Below are 22105 nucleotides of genomic sequence, written 5' to 3'. Positions count from 1 at the left end.
TAAAAAACAACAACAAAACAAAAACAAACGTGGGCCACTGCAGATCTTGCCTATCAGTGTCAACAGGGAGTCTGAAGTGAGAGGAAGACTTCAGACACTGAAATCCTGACTCTGGCTGAGGACCCTGTTCCTCTGGAGGCTGCTGCTGGGATACCCATGAAGTGCTTTGGAAAAACCCACCTGTCCCCAGACTAGGACCCAAAAACACTCTTATAGTCTCCAAAGAAGCCTTTAATCTCATTCTAACCTAAGAGCTCCCTGTTTTTATAACTCTTTATCCTAGGCAATAAGGAACTCTTTTGGAGTGCACTCCAAGCAGGATGGCCCCAAGGTACAAACTGCTCTATCTCTAAAGAGAGCCATCTAGCTTGCTCCAGTTATAGTCTAGCTCAAAAATCCAGGCTGGCTTTTTCAGCACACTGCAGGCCCAGGCTACTAATAGTTGGCATAAGGATCTAGCAGGCTACATACTGCTTCACCTGATAGAAGGGAAAGAAAAACAAGTTGAGGTATAATTTAACACTGTTCTTAGCCATTTACTGATCATCAGCCAGCAACTCCAAGGCAGAAATAATGTATGGGATAAGTTGTATGAACTCCATATTGATCTAAATCATGTAATGCTTCTTTAGGGTCTCCATCAAAATAAGACCTTGGTAATTACAGTGGGCTGAGAATGGTGGGCTGGCAATGCAAACCACTGCTTTAAATGGAATTAAACAGACCTGTATCCTAGTCCCTCCCCACCCACCCACACAGTTTAACTCAGAGCCTAACCACCTGGGCGTCAGCCTTGGATGAAGTGGACTATGACCTCCTGCCACAGTAAGTGGAAAGACTACACAGAAACCTTTGTAGCTAATTCCTGTCAGAGTTCTAGGGTCAGGGGGGAAAAAAACCCTCCCCTATCTATGTCATCCATCACATTTTCATCAAGAACTTAAAGCTGAGTTTTGTGATTAAATTCTAAAGTTTCCTCAATCAAGGGATTCTTCTTTCCCTTAACTCAGTGGTCAGGAAGCCTTTTCTATAAAGGACCAGAGAGCAAACATTTTAGGCTTTGAGGACCACACGATCTCTTTCACAAGCTTTGTCATTATAGCACAAAAGCAGTTATAGACAACACTTAAACAAGCATGCCTGTGTTCCAATAAAACTTCATTTACAGACACCGAAATGTGAATTTCACAGAATTATGATGTCACAAAATTCTGAACAAGCATTCTTAGCTTGCAGGCCATACAACAATAGGCAGGTGGGCCAGATTTGGCCTGCAGGCTGCCAGTTTGCCCACCCTGCCTTATGGGATTAATTATTGTTTTGGTCTGTGTTAGTTTTTTGTCTTTCGGACCCAGTGCTTTATAGTATTTATAGTGGAAAAACTTTTTTTTTTCTAATTTGCTTGCTTTCAGCATCCATTCCTCCTCCCCATATTCTAATAATAGGACCCCTCTTTTTCCCCTGAGATATGCTCCTCCTCCAACAGCAAGTGTTTCTGCTGGGGTGTCAACCAAGACACCTATCTATCCTGTCACTGAGGTGGGCTTATAGCCCAGGATCGCCAGCCAGACTACTCTAGCTCCCTGAACACAATGATTGCTCCAGGAGTGAGTGGGCACTCCAAGCAGAGCGAATCAGTGGTTCAAGCTCTGATCTGAATACTGAGGAGAGTGGGCGGAGCTTTCTCTGGGACAGAGAGCAGTCAAGATTAGATGTGTCTTGGATTAGTGAGGTCCATGCTGCCCCCAGTGAAGAGAATCAGACTAAAAGGAATCCCACACAAGGAAGAGTAAAGCAGAGTCCTGAGACTGGCATTCAGCCCCACATTCATCCTTGCCTTCGGATCTCCTGGTAACCCAAGCCAATACATTCCCTCTTTTGATTAAGTAGCCTTGAAGTGAGTTTCAGACACAACCAAAGAATCCTGTCTAGTTATATCACATCAGATTCTATTTAAAAGCTGGCAGGGTAGTGATTCATGCATGAAACAATGACACTGGCTGTGTTCCACCAGGAGTCACTTACAGATATGTTTCTTTTCTACTGTTAGACTCTAAACCAGCAGTTCTCAACCTTTCACAGGGGTCACCTAAGACCACTGGAAAACACATATTTTCTATGGTCTTAGGAACCGAGACATCACTCCTCTATCCGTCTCCAAGCCCACATGCAGATACGCCCACGTACGAGTACCCGGCGATCCCTGTGAAAGGGTCGTTCGACCCCCAAAGGGGTCGCAACCCACAGGTTGAGAACCGCTGCTCTAAGCAATTGGAGGACACAATTCGTTTGAGCCATCTGTATGCCCTCCGTAGTGATTCATCCAGTACCATGAACTTGGTAGTATTCTATGAACATTTTACAAATGCGAATTATTTTTCTTGGATGGGGGAAGCGACTGTGAAAAGAAGGGCAAATAAACATGGAGGAACATGTGCATGTACCTATCCCCCAGAATGTCACCCAGAGATTTCACAGAAAACTTACACTCCCAGAGGGGTGGGTCACAGATCTAATACCCACCCCTGATCAACAGGCCACAAACCACACACACCAGGCTGAGACACACAGACTGCTTCACCCTTTGAACACGCAGTGCAAATAGAACACAATGTCTGCAAAGAGCCAGGACAGATCAGAGCGGACCAATTCCCCACGGATGAAATTCTGAACAGCTGGCCAGAGCTTCAGACAGTGGGAATATCAGCTGTGCTTGTCCTGCCCAAGAAGTCCTGCTCCACAATGACAGAGACAAATCACTTCAGGAATTGAGGGTGAGAATCTGCTTGTCTCTAGGTTCCCATCCAGTGTGCAGGGAAATGTAGGAAGCTAGCAAGTGCACTCCTATGGCAGTATACCTCACTAGGACCAAGACACACACCCAAAGATAACTGAACAACTTTCAAGGTGCTACTACCTAGCTGTACCTAAATGGCACCTGAAAACAGTTTGTCTCCCCCCAAATACCATTACTGTATTTCCTCTCACTTAAAAAGTAATTTGTAAGTGCAGGTATCCCTAGTTTTGTAGCACCGACATATTCCTAAAAAGAAATGTTTGAATCAAATTAAATGTGATTTGCTTGCCTTTATGAAGATTCTATGAGAATGTGTATTTCAAAGATCCTGTAGTGAGCGTTTTTAAAACGCAAAGAATTGCCCCCAGAGCAACTTGTTATAAATTACTTTTGTACATTAGTTTTACTTAGAGTGGGGCACACCTAGAAATCACTTTCAACCTAATTTAAAATCTGGTAACAGGGAGCCAACCTGCCTCCAACACTCAGTAGGAGAGAATGGTGTGTCTTGATACCTGCATGATTGTTGTGGGAGTCTATGCTTCGGAGGCACTGACCCCTGACCCCTCTGGGAGGTGACTGAGCCTGAACCCCCCACCCCCAAACCCCTCAGTGAAGCTAAGAAGGGCCAATTGGCCCAGCAGCAGCCCGTGATAGGTGTGAACGTCTGCTTGAGTGACCCAGCTTCCCAGCCAGAGCAGCCCTACCCTATCCTACAGAGTCTATGGATTCAGCTTTTCAAAGGGTTCTCTGCGTTTTCCCAGGATCCTTCTAGTGAGTAAGTTCTGAGAAGCTTAAACCACATTAGGCTGGTTTCTGTTGCTGGTAATCATAAAAACTTATACCAATTCATCTGCTAAGCAGCAGCTAATGTCTTTTAAGTGTCTATTATGTGTCAAGCACTATTCTAAGTGGTTTGTAGGCATTGTCTCAATGAATCCTCACTGCCTTTTAGGTAGGCTCTATTTTCTCCATTTTCCTGAGGTTTGGAGACGTGAAATAACTTGCCCAAGGTTACACAGTAAATAGAACAGTCAGGATTCGAACCCTGAACTTTTATCACTGTGACAGAACGAAAGAACTTGTCATAATATTTTGTAGCTCCTCCCAACAAGAGATAGAATCTGTCGCTCTACTCTTTGAAGCTTGGCTTGACCACATACGTGACTTGCTTTAACCAATAGGACAGTAACAAGCCCGACATTAGGAGAGGCTTACGCAGTGCTTGAGTACTGGGGATTACCCTCTCTTGCTACTGAAACCCTAAGACCACCATGGGAAGAAGCAAGGGTTTTAGCCTCCCAGATGATGAATGAAAACGGGGAGATAGGTCCTGCCAGCCCACATTGTAGAAAGTAATTTACTGTTGTTGTTTTAAACTAAGTTTTGGGATGGTTTATTACACAGCAAAAGCTTATTGAAATAATCGCTAAGTTATCTCCAGCAAATCAGGATCAACCAAGTAGGAATAAGTAGAAATTTGAGGCAGAGAAAAAGCCTTTTTATACTTCATTTTTCCTCAAGGACAGAATGAGAAGAACGGCGTTTAAATTTCATCAGGAAAGAATATGTTTAGACCAGAGGAAGAATTTCCTGGCAGTGAGGAGGCCTACACACAGAGGCAGGGAGACACTCATCTCTCCTTCTCACACTAACTCGGGTTTCCAGGACTCATTCACTCACTGTGCTTCCTGCTCAGAAATCAAGTTGTGCAAGAGTACCATTCCACAGGCCAGGCCTTACAGCAAATTCTTTCAGAACTTCTGGAGGAGACGCACAAACAGCAAGAGTCTGAAAAGCTGAGCAACCAGGCCAGGCCAGCCTGCTCACTGGGGTACAAGTCCTTCTAGTGACTTCCCCTTCTTAGCTGGGCAAGTAGCAAACTCTCCACCAAAGACATCTGTCCAGAGGCCTGTCTGGCTCACAAAGTAGCTCTTCATGCCAAAGAGTAACAACTGGGGGAGCCAGAAAAGAAATTCCTGGGAAAGTGGGGACAGCACCAGGCTGAAAAGGAAAGGATGCTGGTTATTCCAGGAATGAGCTGAAACCTTCCTCTCTCTAAAATGGAAATAAAGTTAGAGCTTTCCATCAAAACCACAGAGAAGGCACATGTAGGAAAAAAAACCCCACAGGCCTAGATTAATGACTGTGTTAAGAATAGGAGACATGGGTTCCTGGCTCAGTTTCACTGCTGATTCCTATGTGTTCGGACAAAAAGTTCATCACACATATACCCATCTAACAACTCTTGAAGGAAGAGCTATTTTCTGCAATTATGTTAGGAACTGGGAAAACAAAGATGAATTAGACATGTTTCATGATTTGAGGAAACCCAAAGCCTAGTGAGAGAAATATATAAACTCTGTGCGCTTTGATTTCCACATGTGTAAAATAGGAAAAATGTACCTATTTTGCAAGGTTGTTCGAACAACAAATAAGAACCATAAAGCACATAATATGGTACTTGGTATATAATAGGTCCTCAATAAATAATGATGATTATTTACCACAATAAGAAAGAAATGGACACTGTGTCAAAGGAATACAGAGGCAGGGCATTTAAGGGGTTGGTTCATGGGAAAGCTTCTTGGAAGAAGAGATGGCTGAGTTACTCATAACATTATTACTGTTAGCTAATATTTAATTCTCACTACCATATGAAGTATGTAATGTGCAGTGAGAGCTTTTTGGCATGACTTATCCTCATTTTACAGACGAATAAATAATTCAGAGTCTATACACCGTTTTATGTAAGCAAGTCAGGATTTGCACTTCAACGGCTGATTCCCCAGCCTCAGTGCTGTGCTTAAAGGATGAGCAGACTCAGTCTAGCAAAGGTATGATGAATATGAGGGGGTGGGGTGGGGATCAGAAAGGAGCAATTCCCAGGAAAGGCAGGAGGAGGAGCACACGAAGGTACAGTGCATAAAAGGAATTTAATCTCAGTCTCAATTTCTTCACAAATTACATAAAGGAATATGGAAGGCAATGAGCATCTGTTAGGCTCTTCCATATGCAAAACACTTTGCCAATTGCTTCCTTCTTTGATATCAGGAATCCTCACAGCAGCCTAGGAGTAGGCATGAGGATTCCATTTTATGCAGGATGTAATGGCTTTACTCCACCAGAGCCTTCTAATGACATTGACCTCATGGGTACCTCTCAGTGAGATTACATATGTCAACTGCAGGCCTAGAACACAGCCCCAAGCTCAAGAAATGTTCTTCCTCTTCTCCTTTCAGCTACTCCTATTTCCTAGAAATTAATACATTAAAATATTCTAACATGGAACTCCAAGGTTTTAAAAAACCATAGATTAAGGGCCATAAAACTACTGGAAAATTGCTGTCCCCTCATGCCATACCACACTTCCCACTGATACTTCTTTTTTTTTTTTTTTAGCTGAGCCATCCTGCCACCTGTTGGCAGCTTAGCTTGGGCCAGGCATCAAACCACTGCTGCGCGAGCTCTTAACCAACCGAGCCACTCAGCCGGCCCCCACTGATACTTTTTTAACTGCCCGTGAAAAGAGGACACAATGGTAGCCATTTTGCTGCAGGAAGAAAGCAGAGGCTTTCTACACTTTTACTTTTTAAGTGTTTAATTGATGCATTTTGAAAAAATGTATACATCTGTGAACCCATCATCATCAAAATGAAGATTTAATATATTGATTACTCCAGGAAGTTCCTTCAATGCCCGTTTGAAGTTAATTCTCATTCTATCACCCCCACCTCCCCAGACCCTCAGGCAATCATTGATTTACTTTATGTTTCTGTGGATTCATTTTGTCCTAGAATTTCATATGAATGGAACCATGTAATATGTACTCTTTTGTGTCAGGCCTCTTTCACTTTAGCATAATGTTTCTGAGACTCACCCAAGTGTATTTGTCAATAGTTTGTTCATTTTCATTGTTGAATTGTTTTCTGTTGTTAGAATATATCAAAATTTGTTTACCCACGCAACTGGTGATAAACATTTTGGTTGTTTCTAGTTTGGGGCTATTAGGAATAAAGACGCTATGAACATCTGTGCACAAGCCTTTGTGTGGACAGATGTTTTCATTTCTCTTAGATCAATACTGAAAAGTGGGGCTGATGGGTTGTGTGATTTAAGTTTAAAAGAAACTACCAAGGCCTTTTTCGAGCGTTTTGGGCCTTGCCTCTGCTCGGGGCCCGCTCCAAACTCTTTGGAGTGCACTTTCTTTTCTGATAATGGCCCTTGAGCCATTCTCTACTACTGTTCGGGCCTGCTTCTGTTTCTTTGAAATGTATTTTTCTTCTAATAAACTCCTTTTCTGCAACTTTACCTCTCTGGTCTGTGTCTCCATTCTTTGGCTACATGAGACCATGATCCCGGTACACACACAATCACACATCTAAAAATCCTGTTTCATTTATTGGGGGCTCATCCAGGATCAAAAAAAGAAACTACCAAACTGTTTTCCAAAGTTGTCATCCCTTTCCCTGGCTGCTTTTAAGAATCTCTCTTTATCACTAGTTTCAGCAACTTGACTATGTTTTTGCTTTCAGATTTTTTTTATAGCTTTGTTGGTATATAATTTTTATACAATAAATAAATCCATATAAAGTCTATCATTTGATGAATATATATGACATCACCACAATCAAGATTAGAAACATATCTGTCACCACTAGAGGTTTCCTCATGCTCCTTTGTACCTCTCTGCCTCTCCTTCTCTCATTCTCCAGGCAACCAATGATTTGCATTTTGTAACTACAGTTTGCAATTCCTAGAGTTACATATATGGAGTCACATAATATGTGCTTTTTGTCTGGCTCTTTCGCTGAGCATCATTCTTTTAGGATTCACCCATATTGTTCGATGTATCAGTGGTCTGTTCTTTTTATTGCTAAGTAGTATCCTCTTTATGGATATACCACAATTTGTTTATCCATTCAACTGTTGATGGACATTTTGGTTGTTTCTAGTTTTTGGCTATTACAAATAAAACTACTATGATCATTCACATACAAGTCCTTGACTGGCCATATGCTTTCATTTCTTCAGGGTAAACCCTGGGAGTGAGATGGCTGAGTGTATAGTGGATACATGCTTAACATTTATGAAACTGATAAGCTATTTTCCAACATGACTGTACCATTTTACATTCCTACCAGCAGTATGTGTGAGTTCCAGTTGCTCCACATACTCAGTACCATCTGATCAGTCTTTTTAGACACCAAGCGTTTTGTAATGTAATTAAAACCACAATGAGATTTTCCTAATAACTAATGATGTTGAATACCTTTTCATGTGCTTATTTGCCATTCATATATCTTCTTTAGTAAAGTGTCTGTTCAAATCTTTTACCCATTTTTTATTGGGTTATCTTTTATTATTAAGTTGTAACAGGTCTTTATATATTCTACATAAAGTCATTTGACAGATATATTTTTGCCAATATTTTCTTAGTCTGTGGCTGGCCTTTTCATTTTTGTCAGTGTCTTTTGAAAAGCAAACGTTTTTAATTTAGATGAAGTTGAATTTATTGATTTTTCTTTTATAGTTTGTGCCCTTTGTGTCGCATTTAAAAACTCTTAGTTAAAACACAGGTCACTAAGATAGTTCCCTATGCTTTCTTTTAGTTTTATAGTTTTAACTCTTCCAGTTAGACCTATGATCAATCTATTTTGTACATGGTGTGAGGTTAGGTTTGTGCGTAGGATATCCAATTGTTCCAGCATCATTTGCTGAAACGATTATTCTTCCCTTACTGAGCTACATTGTAATCTTTGTCAAAACTCAATTGACTATATATGTATGTGTCTATTTCTGAATTCTAAATTCTGTTTTATCTACTATGTTTAGCTTTATACCTATACAACATTGTATTGATTACTATAGCTTTATAACAAATTTTGAAATCAGGTAGTATAAGTCCTTCAACTTTGTTTTTCTTTTTCAAAGTTGTTTTGGCTATTCTATGTCCTTTGTACTTCCATATAAATTTTAGAAACAATTTGTCAATTCTATAAAAAAAGAATGCTGGGATTTTCAATGGGATGGCTTTGAATCTATAGATCAGTAAAAGCAAAACTGGCACCTTAACAACACTAATGGTGATGACGGTCACACGGCAATCTGAATGTATTTAATACCACTGAACTGTACACTTAAAACTAGTTAAAATGGTAAATTTTATGTTATGTGTATTTTACCACAATTTAAGAAAAATTTTAATGGAAAAAATGTCTTCTAAACTTTAGAACGTACCACCTAACATACGGTCACTCATAAGCTGGCCAGTCCATTCCACTCCTCCTCAGCCCTCCCTCTTTATTCCTGTCACTGTTAGCACACTGCAGCTGAGGGGGCATTGTCCACAGCACTTTGTTTTTCTTTCCTTTGGCTTCTTCACCTTTTTTTAAAAACAAACTTTATTGAGGTATAATTTATATATTATAAAATGCAACCACTTTAGTGAAAAGTTTGACTTTTGATAAATGCATATAACCATGTATCTATCACCACAATCAAGATGTAACATTTCCATTACCCCAAAAAGTACCCTCATGTTCCTTTGAAGTTAGTCTCTCCCTAGATCCTCAGCAACCATTGACCTACCTTCTGTCACTATAGATTCATTGTTGTTTTCTCTGTGATTTTATATAAATGGAAAAGGTTTGTACTCTTTTGTGTTGGGTTTTTTTCATCCAGCATAAATGTTTTTGAGATTAATCATCTGTTATGTGTATCAGTAGCCTGTTCGTTTTTGTTTTTAATTGGGGAACAATGTATTTTTCCAGGACCCATCAGCTCCAAGTCAAGTAGTTGTTTCAATCTAGTTGTAGAGGGTACAGTTCAGCGGCCCATGAGGGGATCGAACTGGCAACCTTGATGTTATGAGCCCTGCACTCTAACCAACTGAACTAGCTGGCTGCCCCTCTAGTCTGTTCGTTTTTATTGCTGACTAGTATTCTATTGTAATGGAGATACTACAATTTGTTTATCTCTCTGCCTGTTGAAACACATTTTGATTGTTTCTACAATGAATATAGTTGCTTTAAACATTTGTACACGAGTCTGTGTGGGCATTTGTTTTCATTTATCTTGGATTAATATCTAAGAGTGATATGGTAAGTGCATGTGTACCTTTATTAAAAGAAACCAGAGTTTCTTTTATAATCAAACTCACATCTAGTTGGTTAGTCATGACTTTGGGCCCATGCACAGTCTACTCTAGTGGGCAGACAGAGACACTGGGGGCTGGGTAATGAAATTCTACCTGAGCCTCTGGTCTGGGCATGCTGCGTGACTACGCCTATCATAGCTTCAGGTATCAGATGAACCACACACCAAGAAGATGGTGGGACTTGCTGCTTCAGTCATCAAGCTAAATAGTCGGACTTGTAATAAAACTTAAAAATACTATTAAATGGCTTTTACACCAAAACACAAAAGAAGATGCAACAACTTCTAGATTTCAGCTAAAATTTTAAAAATAACAACTAGCAAGTAATTTCTTACCTCTATGCATAATCTTGTGCTTCTCCCTCAGATATGTCAGGCCTTTTATTACCTAGAGGAAAGAGAATGTAAAAATATGGAAAACTGAAATACTAGTGTTTAGAAAATACTCAATGTCTCTATTTTGAAATGATCTAGAAAATATTTCACCTAACATCACAAATTTACCTTCTTATTTTTTTTATTTTGATTTTTCTAATCTGCTTTATCAAGAAACCATCTTTTTACATGGCATATAGAATATTATTTTTAGGTAAAATTGATTATTGAAAGTTTAAACAACATTGAAAAACGCTTTGCTTGAATTCATTTCTAAGTCTGAAATCTAGAAAGAGGCTTTCAGATGTCACAAATCGGAATTCTTTTGGATACCCTTTCATATTTTTCAAGATGCAGATTTTAATATAGAGAAAATTACTTTTCTAGTTTAACAAGAGAGAGAGAGAGAAAGAGAAAGAGAGAATATTGTATCTAGAATCAAGATAAGGAAAATTTTAGTGAGTAAACCCCATTTTCTTATAAACTTCCCCTTTGATGACTTCCTAACTTCCTCCCTTGTCCATTTCCTACCGACTCATTAAGTTACCAACGAGGGGACTTGGAAGAAAAACTTCACAGTATACTCACAGCAATGCTAACTTTTCCTAAAATTTGTTCAGGAATTCTTCCAGCTTTCTTCAGGACTTGATCCAAGGAACCCCCATCCTAAGAACAAAAATACCAGCCCATTTAGTGACAATGTTTCCAACTAGTCTTTCAAGTGTTAAAGCTCAGGAGGAAAGTAAATCTCACAGGTGGCAAATCCTCCTAGAAGGGTATCCTTTGGTTTGTTCCAGATACCAAATATCACATAAATGCAAAACATTGTGGGGGATAGCAAACAGCTAGTAACTCAAATCCTATCAATAATCATTACACAAATTACTAATTCAGTGGTCAAAAAAGGGCTTGATTTGCATTGAACTGACAGTATAGTGTAGTGATTAGGAGTGCAGGTTCTAGAGGCAAACTGTCAATTTGAATCCCAACTCTTCTGCTTACTAAGAGACTTTGACCAAATTACTTAACTTATAAAATAGGGTTGGTAATAATTATAAGGCTATTATAATAATCACAGGGCTATTATCACTATTAAACAAGCTAACACATATAAAGCACTAGGAACACTGTCTAGCACACAGTGACTGCTCAATAAATGTTAACCATTTTATCACCATCATATAAGACACAACTTGCATTTGGTATTATTCTAACAAATTATAATTAATGAAAACTTTTTAGGGCCGGCCGAGTGGCTCAGTTGGTTAAGAGCTTGCTCTAGAGTGCAAGCTCTGAGCAACAGCGGTTTGAGTCCCAACCCGAGCTAATCTGCTGCTGAGCTGCCAATATGTGGCAGGATGGCTCAGCATAAAATAAAATAAAAAAATAAAATAAAAATTTAAATGTCATAGAAAGCAATAAATTCTTTTCACAAATCCTACAAAGTGTCATGGGCTATGTTAGGTTCTATGGGGGATAGAGATATGAAAAAGACCTAGTTCCTGACCTCAATAAATTTACAAACTAGTAGGGGAAATATACAATTCTTAATAAAATATAAACCTGAGATCTTGAAGAAATGCTTCACTCAGGGAACTCTAATGTGTCAAGGCAGAAATAGATTCATGCCTTATGGCTTCAGGTATAACCAATTATCAGCCACAATTTAAAATTATCCCCAGAAGAAGAGAAAATTCCTGCAAACTTAGACTAATTTTCTAAAGTATCCTATATCCTAGCTACACTAAAGTAGTTACCATCATCACTAATTTATTAATCACTTCTGTGTACAACACAGTAAGGAATTGGGATGGAAAAAACTATACATACAGAAAAAAATACTCTGCTTGGGCAGACAGGACATATTCATAAAGAGGCAAGGCACCTTAAATCCTCGTCTGAAACAAATCATCATCACCAGAACATCAAAATTGTTATCAATCGTTACTTCCAGTCTAGGTAGTAAGGTTATCAGGGACTTTTGTTGCATGATAGTTACTTCTTGGGGCTTTTATATTGTTTATAAATTTTCTACAATGAATGTTTACCTTTTTTAATGATGAAACTCATTTATGAAAGTGGAGAATTAAATCCATAAATTAATAGATATTTACTGAGTACTCATTTTATGCAAAGGCACTGTTAGGTAGATACAACTGCTTTCTTTGTAAAGGAGGTGAGAAAATAACTCATTCGGGATACAGGCCTCTCAGGAAATGTTACCTAAACAATGCTAAAAATAGATTATCAACTTAAAAATTCTATGCTTATAAAAAGGATAGTTTGAACCAATCACTTTCTGTCACATCAACTCTGGATCATGGATGATGGCAGAAAAAGAAATTAATACAGGATCCTCAAAACACACACTAACACCCCTGAATATGTTCGCCTTCTAATGATAATAAACTCCCTAGCACAACTACCTAATGGTGGTTCAGTCCACCAAGGAGCATAGTAGAGGAGTCCAAAATTCAACCTAAAAATCAAACATGCCATAATCTCCGCACAGATACAAGAGCAGAATTATGAATCTAGAACAAAACAGAACTCACCTGTAAACAGCTTATTTTCCAAGAGCCCTTGGAAGAGCCCTACTCAGGCTGAGGTTTGAGTCCTCCTACATGCCTGGCTACCTTCAGGATGCCACAGGCCCCTGCTGGCCAAATAAGGACAGCACCACAGCTCAGGTAACCACAGCCAAGTCAGCCAGCTCCTAGAAATCCCTAGCACCTCTCAATTCCCTTTACTGATGGTAAGAGGAACTCCAGTGCAGAAAGGTGCCAGGCCATTTCTATTCTGCTTTGAATTGAATGTTGTTTCAGATCCTTGTTTGAAACGGCTTTGCTTAATTCTGAGGACTTAAAACAAGGTAACAAAACAATTGTGTCAAAATCTGATTCAAATGAAGTAGAAATGCTAACCCTGTGGCTCTCAGGTTCCATAGCCCAGGACAGAAGGCAGTTCAGCTGTCTTGGTTTACACCCCCCTTGGGAGTTGTGGTAAATACTTGTTAAAAAAGAAGAAACCCTGGCTCTTTTCCCTTTAACCTCCTTCTGAGCTATAAGCAGTTACAATGTGAACCGTAAAATTAGCAAGATTTCAGAAGCTTGAACCACAGTCAGGATTACCTAGAGCTGCCTGCAACACACCTCACAACCTGTAATTCTACTTCACTGTTGCCAAGGACTTGCCTTCACTGACTAAAGCTGCTGAAATTGTGCTTATTTTTAGAAGCTGATTATTAACTAAGTCAATGGTGCTTTTGTGAAGGTTTTCTATAGGAAACAAATGTTTTATGAAAAAAAAAAGAGCTCAAAAGCTTTTACTCCTGCATGAGAACCATCAACCCTGAGTCCACGGTCCCCTTGTTGCCCAGCGACCGCTGGAGCAGGAATCTACTTTCCCAAAGTCAAGAGCATTCCTGGTCTGATCAGGGAGCACTCATTTCCCCCTTGGGTCTCAAAATTCAGCCTGGGCAGTTCACACACAGCTTAATTCTAGGGAAGGTCAGCCCCTAGATGGGGCTCAATGAATGCTGATGACACAAATTTACTTCAAAATGCATCCAAAGAATGATTTAAACAATGAATAGATGGACAGTATGTGGTAAAGCAAATATAGCAAAATGTTAACTGAAGAATCTAAATGATGGTTTTACAGTGTACATTATACAATTCCTTCAACTTTCTATATGTTTCAAATTTTCATAATCAAGTATTGAGGGGAAATGTTAATTACAAAGAATATCATGCAAAGACTGTGACACAGAAAAGACCAACTGAACCTCAAAAGCTGGGATATGGTTAATGAACATAGCTCTACATGTCAACACCTCTGAAATGTGGAAGCTGAAGCAAAGCAGAAATCCCAAATGAGAAGTAGCAGCCAGCAGTCAGTCTTCCTGTCATGGGGAGCAGGTGCAGCTCTCTCTCCTGCAGGAGGGCCTGTTCAGGGAGAGTATCCAGGACTGGAGCAGACAGCTATTCTGACACTCAAGGCTGCTTGGACTGCAGGCCACAACTGCTTCCCTACAGGGTTCCGTCTCTGGCAGCTCTGAGCCTTTCCATCAGTATTAACAGGCTGTCCTGGCTGCCGTCTGAGACTATATATACCCAGGAACAGACTACCCTATTGCTGACTCCAACGACTCTCCCACTGAGCCCCAGGCCTGACTATGCCTTCCCCCATCCTGGCTTCCCTCATTGTCATTCAACACCTATCAACAAATAGGTGCCAGACATTGTGCTTGGCCCACAAAAGGTTTTGGCCCTCCCAGCCTCTGACAGCCAGTTTTCCAGGCTCAGGATCCCCCGGGTTAACTCCAGAGATATCTTCTGCTTCAGGAACTTGTATGGGAGGACCCCGCTATTCCCACAGAGCCAAATCCATGAGGCGGGGAGGGAGGGATTGACCTGCAGATACTGGAAATGGACCAAGAGAATGGGAAACCAACCCCTGTCATGTCCTATGTCATCTTCTCCTGGAGGGGAAGGCTGCAAGGGATGGAGGTGAGACAGGGCAAGGGGCACAAAGGGCATGATCAACATCTATGAATTCAGAGTGAATAAAGAAGGATTCCAGAATGAGAAAGCCTCAAAACAGGTCAATTTAAGTTAGATAAAAAAGCTGTCCCCCACATGGCAAGAGGCTATGTAAGGCTAATAAAAAAAGTTCCAGGAAGGTCAGAATAAATGAATAGACTACTGCCTATCAATGTCTGGGGCCTAATCCTAATCTCTGAAGCGAGCACCCCAGAGTCCAACCACACTCACCCCACAAATAGTCTCCTGATTCCCCTATTAAATGGAGGATTCTGGGTGGCACAGACTTGAAGGGAAAAATTTCTGATGGTTCAGAAGACAGCAGGTATGAAAAGACACATACCTGGTACTCAAAAGCCCTTACATCCACAATGGTGCCCCTCACTTGAAACGGCCCTAGAACACAGCCATCCAGCTCTAGCAGGGCAGAGATGCTGTTCTCAGTGTCTCCATCCCCTCAGCAGTTCACATGGCACCTTGACCTTGCACATAATAGGCACTAAAAAGAAGTGTTTGTGAAGCTGAACCCATGTTCATTAACTAATGCAAATCCTGATAAGCTACAAGTGTCAAAAACCATAGAAACACAGGATGTTAGTTAGCATGGGGAGGATTCCCTACGGAAGACCTGGTCCAAATACTTCTTTGCAGATATGAGAAAATCCTGAGAATATGACTTGCATAGGGTAATGGGGAGAGTATGAAATTGAAAAAAAGCAAGTGAGTTAGAGACACCGGTTGGAGTTTAGCACAGACACTTATTGGTTATGTGACTTAGGCTAACTCCTAAACTTGTCAAGCCCTTACTCTCTCCATCTACATATGGGGTAGAGGCTGGGGAGTGGGGTCAACAATCCATCTCACATGACAAGGCTGATGTGATTATTAACCTACATAATGTGAAAAGGACTCAGCAAGTGGTGGAAGATGCAAAAGCCCGTTGCTTTTCTGTCTAGTCATGCTACCACCCAGCTTCCGTTATTTTGGTGAGACCTAAGAGAAAAGAAGGCTACTCGGGCCTTTCCTGTCACTGCTTTATCACAATCACTTCCAACCTCTGCTCCTTCTCATTTTCCTGGCTCTCCACTGCCATATACACATATTCATCCAAAACTCATTGCCTAGAGCTGGAAAACCAACCATCATGAGCACAAAGAGCAAAAGAAACCCAAAGGATAAGGTAAAGCCCCCTTCCCCTGCCTCACCCCACCAACGGGAAGCCGAGACCCAAGTGAAAAATAATCAGCACCCCAGGCCTGGGCTAGGACCAAGCCAGAAATGTTCACGAGCTTCCCACAGAGACTGCTTTGCTCTTGTTGAAACAGGAGGGAAAGAGCACTTTCTGAGTAACCTTTAGACACTCAGATATTTTCAGGATCCATGTTCCATATGGTACCTGCAAAAGTCGGCAGATGCCTGCAAGAGTGTGTATGGCACTTCTTGATCACTAAAATAAAGAGACATTTAAAATAATGGGGGCACCAGCAAGGGACAAACTTCCGGGAAGGGTTCTCCTGGAGTTTATTAAGACCAGGCACTGGGGCTCTCATTCCAGAGGCCAGGGCAGGTCGAGAGAGTCAGGAAGGAAGTGGAGAAGCTGCTGAGGGTCACTGCTGGACAGAAAGCACAGCAGTCCTGAAGCAGGAGACTCAATCACGTCAGCCTTTTATCTCTGAACCGTCTGCCCCAGGGAGAATAAAGCAAAAGCTAATGTTTGCAGAAGACATGCTGTGAGCCAGACCTTGCTGGAAGACTTACAGCTGTTATTTTAATTAATCCTCACCATAAAGACACAGGTGTAAAAATGGCCACTGTACAGATGAGGAAACTAAGAATAAAAAATATAAAGAAACTTGCCCAAGATCATGATGAAATGGCGACAATCAGTAAAAAAATTATTACTAGCACCTGATGTGTGCCAGGACTATTCTGGGCTTTGGAGGCACTGTGGCAAACAAGATTTTTGTGGAGAAGAGAGATATGAATAAACATCTCAGATTCCCAAGTCCCCTGTGCCATACTGCCTAATGGGAACAGAAAAAAAATAGCAGCCACAAAGCCAGCCTCTCTCTTTGAAGCTCTAGGCATCAAGGAGGAAACAGGGCCACAATCACTATCCAGTGGATTCATCACAGCACAGGCACTGGGGTCAGAATGCATCAGTTTAATCTACCAATGCCACTCAGTATGACCTCGGGTAAGGAATTCCATTTCTCTGAGCCTATTTCCTCATTTGTAAAATCAGGGTGATGGACCCACCCATTAAGATTGGTGTGAAAATGCAATAAAATATTAATTTGCTTAGGATGTGTGTGATATAATACAGACCCAATATATATTAGTTTAGCGTTATTAGTATTGCTAACATTGTTATTGTTGTTATTATTACTGTTAGTCACTGGGAAGAGAGAAAAGGGACCCCAGGCAGCTAATGGTAAGAAGACTGGCAGCTCACATACATGTGATTAGCCCATAAATGCCTTCTCACATGCCCTCTCTATTGTGTGTCAGGTGGGATTACTTCTCTACACGCCCAAAAAACCCCTTCAGGCTGCCCTTAAATCAGATTATGTACTCTCTGAGGACAGAAACTGTCTCACTCATCTACATAACCCCAGAACCGTGTGCATAGCACACAGCATTGCATATAATTAATGGATTTGAACTGTATTAACCAGATTTTACCTATATTAAAATCTTGGGGTCAAGAAAACTGGGAAATGTGCTCTAGGCACACCCACTGGGGATAACTGCTTGTTGCCACCTCTCTTTGAAGAGAGCCAGGGACCTAGGCAGGAGGCCTGTCATCGTTTGGCTATTCCAAGTTCTACAGTCAGGCTTCCCAGATGCTCAAGACAGTATGGGGACCCAGGGGAATGAGGCAGCTGGTCACCTCTCAGCGCGAAGATTAGAGACCAGAGCCACCCAAATCCAAGCTCCAGCGGCCAATAAGTTGTCACATACCATGTGCTCCATGCAGATGCTGATCTCGCCATCACTGTAAAAGGCACCATAGAAGCCCACGATGTATGGGGAGTTACACTCATGGAGAACCTGCAGTTCCCTTATGATCTGGTTCCGGATTGCTGGTTTGATCTCTAGGTGAATTAGCTGAGGAAAGAAAGGTGAGAGGAAGAGAAGCTTTAAAAATATATGGATGGCTGGACCGGCTGAGTGGCGTGATGGTTAAGAACTGGCTTGGGACGCCAGAGGGCCGCGGTTCGGATCCCACATATGAGGGCCAGTGACACTGCCCTCCACAGCTAAGAAGCTGAACAACAGCTCAACCTGGAGCTGGGCTGCCATGAGTCACCGGTGACGGTGTAGGCTGCAGCCCCTGCGGCAGTGGGTTGCCATGGGCTACCGTGTGTGGCCAGCAGCCAGCGTGAGCAGCCAGCAGCCGCAGTGAGCGGCCATCCAGAAGCCGGCGACTGATCTGCCTCGCCTGGGAAGAGCTCAATGATGGTGCCAACTTGGGCCAGTGAAGCAACATCCTCCACAACTAGACTGAAGAACTAAAAACGACAGCAACCTGTCTGTTCCCATCCCCCAATTCCCCAATAAAAATCTTAAAAAATATATATATATGGATGGATGAAGGGAGCTTTTTTTTATTAAAGATTTTTTATTGGGGAATTGGGGAAGGGGACCAGCCAAGTTGTTGTTCTTCAATCTTCGTTGTGGAGGGGGCCAGTCGCCATCTGGCTTCCCATCAGCAGCTCGTGGCCTCTAAGCTCAAGGTGCTGTGTTCAATCTTAATTGCAGGTGGGCGTAACCACCATCCCATGCGGGAGTCAAACCAGTGGCCTTGTTGTTAAGAGCGCACACTCTATCCACTGAGCCATTCAGATGGCAGCTCAGCTCAAGGTGCCATGTTCAGTCTTAGCTGCGGATCGGCATAGCCCACCATTGAATAGGCAGTCTTGTTGTTACACCAGCTAAGCCATCCTGCCACCTGTTGGAAGCTCAGCGACAGCTCAGCTCGGGCGCAGCGTCACTGGCCCATGTGGGAATCGAACCGAGGGACCTGTTGCTCAGAGCTCACACTCTTAAGCCAACTCTTAACCAACTGAGCCACTCGGCCAGCCCTGGGAGCTTTTTTAAATGCTTAAGTTCTTAAAAGCAGGATGAGAAGAAACAGGCAAGTTTTAACATGAAGTTTCTGCCCGAAGTACTGAGTACCAACATACCAAGGCAGGTGTTGGCATTTGAGGCACTGTCACCAGAGGAGGGCCAGCTGTGCCTCTGCTTCTGGGAGCCACGATTGAGGAAGAAGGGCTCTCACCCCTCCCAAGAACAAAGCTGAATGGAGTGCTTCCTCCAAAAGGACCCGTGAAGCAGAGAGGTGAAGGGAACATGGCCCCGTGAAGCAGAGAGGTGAAGGGAACGTGGCCTTGAGGACTTGGTTAACAGTTAAAGGTTGTAGGAGTAGAAGAAAATAGGGAACTGGGTATGCTGACCTAAGCTGCCCAAGAGATTTCTCTTTGACCTCAGGACCCTAATGTGGTTGAGATTTAGTCAATGCCTCAGGTGCCACCTTATATCCCCCTAATTTGTCCCTTATTTTGGCCGGGGAGACAGGTGAGAGATACATGAAATGGTTCAAAATAAGACTGAACTTCTAAAAAGAACCACAATGAGTGTCAGAGGGACATGGAAGCAGTGGTCATCAGTGTGGGCTGGAGCAGTGGGCCCTGAAGATACACACTGTGTGAAATTATGCAAGAAACAGCACAAGCAAAAATATGTGGACGGGAATAAACATGGTGTGCTGAAAACATGGAAGGGTCCAACTTCGCTGCATTCGGAAACAGGAGAGCCCAGGGTAGATGGGAAGGGAAATCCAGTTCAAATGCCGCCTGTCATGGTGGGCATCTGAGATGTTACACTGCAGGGAAATGAGGGGAAGCACGGGCAGGGCTGGAGTATGGAGAAACAACTTGAAATGAGGGTTTTGTGCATCCCTGGGGCTGGGTAAATGAAACAGCTTCTCCAGCACTTGATAAATGACAAACATGCACTCTAGCATTTTTTCCAGAGCACACAGAAAGCTAACGAAGGGTCACTGGCTGTGATTTTCCAGTCTCAGGATGGAATAAATACACTAACACATCATTAGCGTGTTTACCTATAATCTGATGGATAGATAACATGAGTTCGAAATTCAAACAGCACAACAGATACTAAGTGAAAAGTCAGTCTTCCTCCCACCCTTGTCCGTAGGCCCCTAAGTCTTCCAAGAAATAACCCATTACCTGTTTACCAAGCAAGCTTAATTCAATCCTTTTTTTTTTGGTGGCCTCACCTTTCTGGCCATGACCAGGCCGGATGGCTTGTGGGAGACCTTGAACACCACGCCGCCATTGCCAGCACCCAGCTCACTGATCTTCTCGAAGTCGTCATCCTTTAGTTCCCCCACTTTCTGCTTCTGGGTAAGAAAGGCCTCGAGGCGCTTCCGCTGCTGCTCGTCAAGCTCCAGCTCCTCCAGCTTCTTCTGCAAAGCCTCCAGGTTGGTCCTGTCCCAAAGTGGAGAGCACAGGTCAACACCGTCACCAGAGAAGTCCACTCGGAGGAAGAGGCTAGGACGGAGGGTTCCAGCTGCCATGGCTCTGCCCCCTCCACTCCGCCACCCCACACAATTCAACACTGACAAGGCCTTGGTTTCCTCATTTGTAAAATAAGGGAATTAGGTCTCTATATTATGCTGTGAGTCTATGAGAGGAACCAAAGATTCTACTAAAATCCAAAATGAGCCACTTTAATTTGCTTTAAATCCCCAATTTCAAAAGCCCCACTAGTGTTGTTGGTGGTATTAAGTTGACACCATATACAAAATAAAATCTACGTTACTAAAACCACTAAATTAAAACCAAACCAAATCATCAAAACAGGTTCTAAATTGAATCACCACAGTAGAAACCCTCCTTTCCAATGTGATCAGCTCAAGAATCAGGTTAATCAAAATAAAGCACAAATCATAAAAAAAAAAAAACTAAAATTTTTATTTTTGAGTAATACATATAAATGTGCATTCATTCGCCCATCTTCTAACATAGGGCAAGGCCCTCTCTCTGAGTAAGGGTTCACTGGTAAAAGCCTCATATCATCTTTCGTATGTGAACCAGAACATAATACACTGTCTATCAGTTCCAATTCCTGATTCTTTAAAGTGGAGTAAAATTGTAGACACTTACAGAGTAATATCAGAATAAAAGTCTAAGAGTTTTATGATTTCCCGAATCTTAATGTTCAACTAATTGAACAGTAATAATGTTTTTTAGTGATTTTGGACTTATTGTGTCTTTCCACAGCTGGTGTTCATGGTGGGGAAAGAGAGAGAAAACCACCTTATCTGCAGTCATATTTCATCAGTCTATCTGATATTAAAATACATTACTTAACTACAACACCAGTTATAACTGTATGAATGGCTTTGGGAACAAACTGGCTCTTGGTAAGCACATAATTCAACCAGTGGGTGCGGAAGGAGTGGGCAAGGCAGAGGGCAGCCTGCTAGCTGTGCATTCGGCATGCTGTGGGCATTACTAAGTGTGTCTTACAGGAGAGAACTGAAAAGTGTTCATTACTCCTGGGAGTTCATTAAGAAGAGGGTGGTAAAGGGCGCTTCCACTATGTTTCATCTGATTTCAGTTCCTAGTCTAAGCAAACAACACAAGTGAAAAGACAGGCCACCGTCACTCATCAGAAGGTTGGTGCCCCTGCCCCCACACACATACACACCATTTCTGAGCTTGAAGGGTAGGAGCAAGCATAATCTTCCACTCTCCATTCACACTCTATTCCAATCTCAAGAAGACAGGGAGATGGAGACCTAATGCCTCCCCAGTGTACAGAAAGATCCAACAATGCCTGACAAATAACACAGGACATGGGGCCAAAGAGGACAAGGCTGACTTTACTTATTTTTCTCACTGGGTAACTCGGAGGGGGAGGAAAGATGAAGCTATGGACTGAACTGTATCCCCCCAAAGTCATATGTTGAAGCCTTCACCCCCACATGTTTAGAGATAGGACTTTTAGGAGGTAAGTAAGGTTAAATAAGGTCATATAAGTGAAGTTCCAATCAGACAGGATTGGTGGCCTTATAAGAAGAGACATGGCCTCCTCCCCCCACACCCTCACATACACTGGCACCCTTCTTGGACTTCAAGCCTCCAGAACTGTAAGAAAACAAATTTTTGTTGTTTAAGCCACCAGTCTATGGTATTTT

General features: G+C 42.0%; 1 protein-coding gene across 2 annotated transcripts in view; it reads right to left on the bottom strand.

The window, feature by feature from the left end:
- Positions 1 to 22105, bottom strand: part of MAP2K1 (mitogen-activated protein kinase kinase 1) — a 75431-nt gene that overhangs the window by 18422 nt on the left and 34904 nt on the right. For both annotated transcript variants that reach the window (XM_019647319.1, XM_019647320.1), the window contains exons 2-5: positions 20180 to 20390; positions 17839 to 17985; positions 10919 to 10996; positions 10292 to 10343 (exon numbers count right to left, since the gene is read on the bottom strand). In XM_019647319.1, the coding sequence (XP_019502864.1) occupies positions 10292 to 10343; positions 10919 to 10996; positions 17839 to 17985; positions 20180 to 20390 (488 nt within the window). The remainder of the gene's footprint in view (positions 1 to 10291; positions 10344 to 10918; positions 10997 to 17838; positions 17986 to 20179; positions 20391 to 22105) is intronic.

The sequence above is a fragment of the Hipposideros armiger genome, unplaced genomic scaffold (assembly GCF_001890085.2).
Source record: "Hipposideros armiger isolate ML-2016 unplaced genomic scaffold, ASM189008v1 scaffold_110, whole genome shotgun sequence".
NCBI lineage: Eukaryota > Metazoa > Chordata > Mammalia > Chiroptera > Hipposideridae > Hipposideros > Hipposideros armiger.
The sequence above is the reverse complement of the archived record's forward strand: the minus strand, read 5'-3'. Positions and strand labels throughout refer to the sequence as shown.